The sequence below is a fragment of the Chenopodium album genome, chromosome 6 (assembly GCF_948465745.1).
Source record: "Chenopodium album chromosome 6, dcCheAlbu1.1, whole genome shotgun sequence".
NCBI lineage: Eukaryota > Viridiplantae > Streptophyta > Magnoliopsida > Caryophyllales > Amaranthaceae > Chenopodium > Chenopodium album.
The window spans coordinates 63,760,497-63,767,443 of NC_137839.1; the positions used below are offsets into that span (position 1 = coordinate 63,760,497).

The 6,947-nt window shown below is 40.3% G+C and overlaps 1 protein-coding gene across 1 annotated transcript; it reads right to left on the reverse strand.

Annotated features, from left to right (window-relative positions):
- Positions 1–4,337: 4,337 nt before the first annotated feature.
- Positions 4,338–6,725, reverse strand: LOC145637047 (uncharacterized). Its single transcript, XM_081688562.1, has 3 exons — positions 5,201–6,725; positions 4,654–4,820; positions 4,338–4,592 (listed from the first exon to the last, which is right to left on the reverse strand). The coding sequence occupies exons 1-3, from the start codon at positions 6,723–6,725 to the stop codon at positions 4,338–4,340; spliced, it is 1,947 nt and encodes a 648-aa protein (XP_081544688.1).
- Positions 6,726–6,947: the final 222 nt, after the last annotated feature.

The following is a 6,947-nucleotide window of genomic DNA, read 5'->3' on the forward strand; positions in this document are numbered from 1 at the left end:
CCTTTGGGAACTGGGTGTATGAAAATCCAATCTCGGAAAACTTGCCAGCGATCTATGAATGTATGACAATCCGAACTTGGAAAAACTTGCCAAACAAAGAAGGAGCACGACAATCCACGCTTGGAAACTTTGCCAGAGGTGACAATCCAATCTTGGAAAAATTGTCGTTGAAGAAGATGCACGACAATCCATTTTTGGAAATATTGTCAGTTGGGGATGACAATCCAATTTTTGGAAAACTTTGTCGTTTAATAAGAATGCGCGACAATCCATATTTGGAAATATTGTCGTTTAAGTGCTTGCTTTTGAACCGATTGTAATGAGCCAGTGTTTTAGGCGCTTAAGCTAAGTGAGACGATTTTTTGTCAGGTCAATCACTTACTACAATTGTAATCGAGCCGACTACTAATCATGTCAAATTTCTTATAGGGGCTAACTGGCGTACCAAGGAACCCAAAATTGTTGCATGAGGTCGAAATCACCTTTTTGAGAGGCTTCGAGCTCTGTCATTGTTGAGATATTTCTGGTGCCAGGAATTTGAGTAGGGTCTTCCCTATTCTGCTGCACCTTGTAGGCGTTGCTCGAAGTGCGCCTACGTTAAAAGCATGTTTGAATATGCTTGGCACTCATAGGAAGTGGGAATTTACATATACGGTAAGGGACACAATTAGGGACAAGGAAAGTAGGGAGCCGCCAACAAGTTTTTAAGGAACTTGTAAACCGTTCACGGATCATAAAAGACAACCATGATAAAGGGACAACGATAGGCAACAACGATTGACCCGTGAAGGTTACACCCCATTCATAATCCATGAGATTACTAACTCCATATGGTTCGGAACCACGAAAGGAGGATCGGGGATGATGGTACGAAGTGAGTCATTGAGTCACATTCGCCCGTATTGGCCTCTACTCGATTGTTATAGTGAAAAGCATTCCCGTGATCTCAAAGGCACACAAATAAAATATTCAATTCGCTCCAAACTATTATTAAGCTAAATTGGTTGAATATTAATGCACACATTATTCTAAAATATTGTGATCACTTGATTAAACAACAAGATTAAAAAGGATCCTAAACCGATTGTCCAAATTATCTTATTAGGCGTGATTTTCAATTACATATTCCCTTTAACATGCAATACGGTGATCATAATAATAATAGAATAAAAATTAATATTGGAAGCAATTTAACAATAATTCCAACAATATAAAAATCGTTAGAAAAATAATAGAAACAAAAGGAACATAATTCTTACTTTGATTCTGTTTGTTTGCAACTACAAAATAATAAACGAGTTAGTAACTTCAAGGAAATAATAATAAAACAATAATTAAATTAAATTAAATAAAGTAGAGTTGATTTGGGGTCAAACCCTCAAACAGTTCTACCTTTCACGCCTTGGCTTAAGGACAGAACCACGAGTAAAGTATGAACTCCTTTTAGTACTTGAAGAAGGAATTTTGAAATAAGAAGGGTAGGCTAGTGTTTAGGCTAAAGCATAGAGTAGAGAAAAATAAACTAGAGAGTTAATTGATGCCCCGTACATCAGAAATGAGGGGGTATTTATAGGGAAAATGTGCTGAGGGAGCACACAGAACCCTAAAATGATAAAAACCCTAAAAAAGTATCCCGCAACACGGCAATCTGTACCGTGAAAAGGGAAGTCCCACCGTCAGACGCGAAGCTTTCCCGTGACACGGTGCATTTTTGGTGTGACGCGGGAAATTTTCAGTAAATGGGGAAGAAAACGCGTTAAGGGTTTACGCGGAAAAGCCACGGAATTTCCCGTGTCACGGGAAATCCCACCGTCAGACGGGAATGATTCCCGTGACACGGTGGGTACCTGCCGTGGCGCGGGAATTCCCAGCCCGCTTTTCCGTCTAAATACATTTTTAACCCTAATTTCATTCGGCATTTTAAGTGCCGATTGATAATTTCGGGCCTTTTCTGATTTATTATTATTTGGGCTAAAATTAGAAAATAATAAAATAAAATAAATAAAAGGTTTGGGCCAATAATAAAACAATAAAATAAAAAGGTTTGGGCTAAAATTAAATAATAAGTTTGGGCTGAAATCAAAACTATGCTTTCATCAAGACTAATCCATGGACTGTTCAAAAATATGAATTTAATCAAATACGATTTTTTAAGCACTCTCGGGATTAAATACTGAACCCGACCAATAGTGGCGGTGAAAGGTTGTTCATCATCGGGTTTGGTTTTGGGGAGACATTTTTAGGTGTCTACAGAAGCCCCCACTTTGACTGAGTTTGTAGAAACATCAGTTTTGAAAACGATAGTCAAAGTAGTCGATAGGGACGGAGAATGATTTAAGACGTTCTATTGGAAATCCCACCGTCAGACGGGAAGGATTCACGTGACACGGTAGGTACCTGCCGTGGCGCGGGAAATTCCTGCCTGTTTTTCCGTCTAAATACATTTTTAACCCTAATTTCCTTCGGCATTTTAAGTGCCGATTGACAATTTCGGGCCTTTTCTGAGTTTTTATTATTCGGGCTAAAATAAGAAAATAATTAAATAAAAATAAATAAAAGGGTTTGGGCCAAAAATAAATAATAAAACAATAAAATAAAAAAGGTTTGGGCTAGAATTAATTAATAAGTTTGGGCTGAAATTAAAACTATGTTTTTACCAAACATCAAGACTAATCCATGGACTGTTCAAAAATATGAATTTAATAAAATACGATTTTTTAAGCACTCTCGGGATTAAATACTAAACCCGACCAATAGTGGCGGTGAAAGGTTGTTCATCATCAGGTTTGGTTTTGGGGAGACATTTTTAGGTGTCTACAGGCGTCAAGCCTGGTTTTAACGCGTTTTCGAAAATCAGATAAGTTTGCCGTACTAGAGGATAAAATCATGTAATTTCCTCGAAAATGCTATTTGATTTTAATTAAAACTCTGAAAAGTCAACAAAAGTCAATTTATCAATGCTAATTGAATTAGGAATGAAAAGAACCTTCTAGAAGAATCTAGAAGACTAAAACCATTCCTAATTGCATTAGGAATGATAAATCATATTAGGCCCACCCCTAGATCATTGGGCCGCATATAAGGCTCAAAACGGGCCCAGTTTAGTAAATTGGCCATAACTTCCTCAATATTCATCGGAATTGGGCTTATAATATATCGTTGGAAAGCTGTTGTCAAGCCCCATCCAACTACACTACTATTGGACCCATATCATGGACCAACCAAACTGGATTGGCTGTTTTCTTAAAATAAGTCTTCAAAAACAGAGAGAAGAGAAAAGAAATTAAAAACTATCCGCAACACTGAATTTTCCACACTTTCGCTTCATTCGATTATGATTCGACATGAAAGGCACTCATCACCGGGTTTGGTTTTGGGGAGACACAAATGGGTGTCTACAGAGTCGCAACCTCCAACTCAACATGGCAAAAAGCACAAACTGGATCAACTGGACAGCCTCTCGAAGAAAGAAGGGCAGACAATGGAAGAGCATCCTGCAGTTACTTCCAACCAAAACATTTCCAACGAGGCAGAATAGGTAACCTCCAAAATTTCTGCCACCAGGAAGGAGACAACTGACTACCTGAACCCAGAGAAACGCCAGACTAGCATTGGAGGGCATAAGCTGATTTTGTAGAAAACACACCATCCCTAGTGAATTTCCAATAAACAAAATCATCCATCAGCTGTTGCGGACGATCCAAAGACAAAATCCTCATCGCAGAATGAGAATCAAAAAGGTTGTGAACAAACGAAGTATCCCACGCGTAAGAACGCAGATCTAATAGAGAAGAAACAAGAGAAGACATAGCCGCCTTTGATGACTGATCCTTAAATTGGACCGGCCCACCAGGAACCCAAGAATCCTCCAGAATTCGAACTCTAGTACTCGAACCGACCTTCCAAACTAAACCTCTAGATAACACCGAAAAACCTGAAAGCAGACCCATATAACCCCAAGATGGTCGAGATATCAAAGTAGCCTCCCTAATCCTCAAACAAGGATATTTTGCAAACAGTTTACGAGAAACCGGCAACTGAGGAGACTGAATAAGGCGCCAGCTTTGCTTAGCTAGCAAAGTAGAGTTGAAAGGAGCAACACTATGAATTCCCAAACCCTTTGGGAGATGCAGCAAAGCGGGAGACTTGATAGCCATTCCTCGACTTGAATGAGAAGATTTCCACCAAAACCTAGCTAACAGGTTATCTATCTTGGAGCAAATAGTCTCGGGAATTTTAAACACCGATAAAATGTGATTAAACGAAGCTACTAAGACAGAATTGATTACAACCAATTTTGCAGCGGAAGAGAGATGCAAAGATGCTAAACCCTCAAGTCATTTAACCACCTTATCTAAAAGAAAATTAAATTCCGAGCATTTACTTCGCCCAAGATCAACCGGGAGTCCCAAATAAGAACCAAGTCGGGACTCAGAACGCAATTTCAAGTAGTTAGAAAGATGGTGACGATAATCCTCCGGCGTATTAGGACTAAATTTAACAAACGATTTCTGCATATTAAGCATTTGACCTGAAATATCACAGAAATCAGAAAGCACATGCATCACCTGATCACAGGTAGAGGGTGACACCTGAAAAAACAGCAAGGAATCATCGGCAAAAACTAAATGAGAAATGAGCTCCTCTTGAAACTTTAATTCCTTGAAAGAGACTCTCAGTTTCTGGCTTACGCAACATAGCTGAAAGAACTTCCATGCAAAGGACAAACAGATAAGGCGAGAGAGGATCCCCTTGACGTAATCCACAACGAGGCCTGAAACTTTCAGTCGGAGCACCATTAACTAAGACTTGGTACGAGACTGTGGAGACACACTTCATAATCAACTGAATCCAATATGGAGGGAAACCAAACACCTGAAGAACACGGGCTAAAAAATCCTAGGCTACCCTGTCATAAGCCTTGTTCATATCCTGTTTCAAAGCAGCATAAAAGTGTTTCCTGGCTTTGGAAGCATTCATGAACAATATCAACTCATGAACCATCAAACAAATATCAAACATAAGTCGGCCAGGAACAAAAGAATTTTAGAACTCCGAAATCAAGCTTGGAAGCACCCCACGCAACCGATGAGACAAACACTTTGCAACGCATTTATAAACAACGTTACATAGACCAATAGGGCGAAATTGAGATATGAGTTCAGGATGATCAATTTTCGGGAGAAAACCAAAAAAGTACGGTTCCAGTCCTTAAGCAAATACCCATGAGCAAAGAAAAACTGAACAACCTTGATGACCTGATCACCCACCCTATCCCAATGAGTTTTAAAAAAACTCAAAGGGAACCCATCCGGTCTTGGAGATTTCTCGTCTCCAATACTAAACATAGCATATTTAATGTCCTCATCAGAAAAAGGGGCCAGCAACGTGTGACGCTGAGTCTCAGACAACGAAGGCAAATGAAGAGATTCCCAAGGAAACTGAGCAACTGAGGATCGGATCTCAGAAGGAGACTGAGAAACCGAGGATCGGATCTCAGAAGGAGACTCTGAGTTCCCCTTATACAAAGATTTTAAAAAATCCAATGCTAAGGTACGAATACTCCCAACATCCGTTACCCAAGCTCCAGCATTATCCTGAAGGCCAATGATAGTGTTGCGTCGCTTTCTAGCTTGTACAGCAGAAAAAAGTAACCGAGTATGTTCATCCCCAAATGCTTCCCACTTTACTTTAGCTCTTTGTTTCCAGAAGAGAAAAGCAGCCTGAGCCTCAGCAATTTTCCCCATCCTCAAGTAATTAAAAAGACACCTACTATAACGAGAATCCAAAACAGCCGCCGCTTGAGAAACTTCAGCCACCAACGCTTTCCAATCAATACCCCATAACTTTTTATGAGAAACACACCAAGCCAGTAAGCGATGTCGCAAAAGACATAGTTTCTTAGACAAGGAGAACATATGAGAGCCCGGAATATAAGTCATAAAAATAGAATGTACCATGTCCACCACCTCTGAAGCATGAAGACACCAATTCTCGATCCTATAAGGCCTATTACATCTACCAGCAGGCAAAGAGTCACAAAGAACAATTGCAGCATGGTCAGAAAACAGAATAGGTTGGTGTTGTACCGAAGTTGCAGGTCTGTCATGTAACCAAAGTGAAGTAGCACATGCCTTATCTAATCTTTCAAAAGTAGGATCGATCATCGTTCTTCCATTAGTCCAAGTGTAAGCGGGTCTTGAGAACGGAATATCAATCAAACCCATGTCCAATTTCCATTGAAGGAAGTCATACCGGCCCTGAATATCCGGGTTACCTCCCACCTTATCCGATATAGAATCCACTTGATTAAAGTCTCCAACTAATAAGACATTTGGGTACGAAGCAATAATATCAGATTTGTCCCTCCAAATTGTGAACCGATCCGCAACTTGCGGCGCACCATACACAAACAGGACATGTTTTATTACCTGATTCCCCACTATTCTACACAATATTACATGTGGAGAAACCAAAATAGGTTCAACTAGAATAGGAGAAAACCAAAACACAAAAAGTCCTCCACTAAGGCCCACCGAATCGACACCTACATAGCCGGAACAAGACAAGGAAGCTAATTTATTTGCTACAGAATGAACAGAAACCATAGTTTCCGCTAAGAACACAATATCCACATAATTAGAGCGAACTAAAGAAGCAATGTAAGGAACTTTAGGGGAGTCCGCTTGACCCAAAACCCTACAGTTCCATGCCGTAACCTTCATCTTGCACCGGGTGACCCAATCCGCGGGGCCACCGAACCCTCAGCATAAGCACCAAAACCAAAAACCCTAACCGAAGCACCAACACCGAACCACTTGCGCCTCTTGAAAGGCGAACATGGACAACACTTTGCTAACGCTGCTTGCTGCTCCTGACCCACCATGACCTCAGCCGAACCTGAAGACCCTCTTTGCTTAGGACAAATTGAACAAATCCGATCCTTT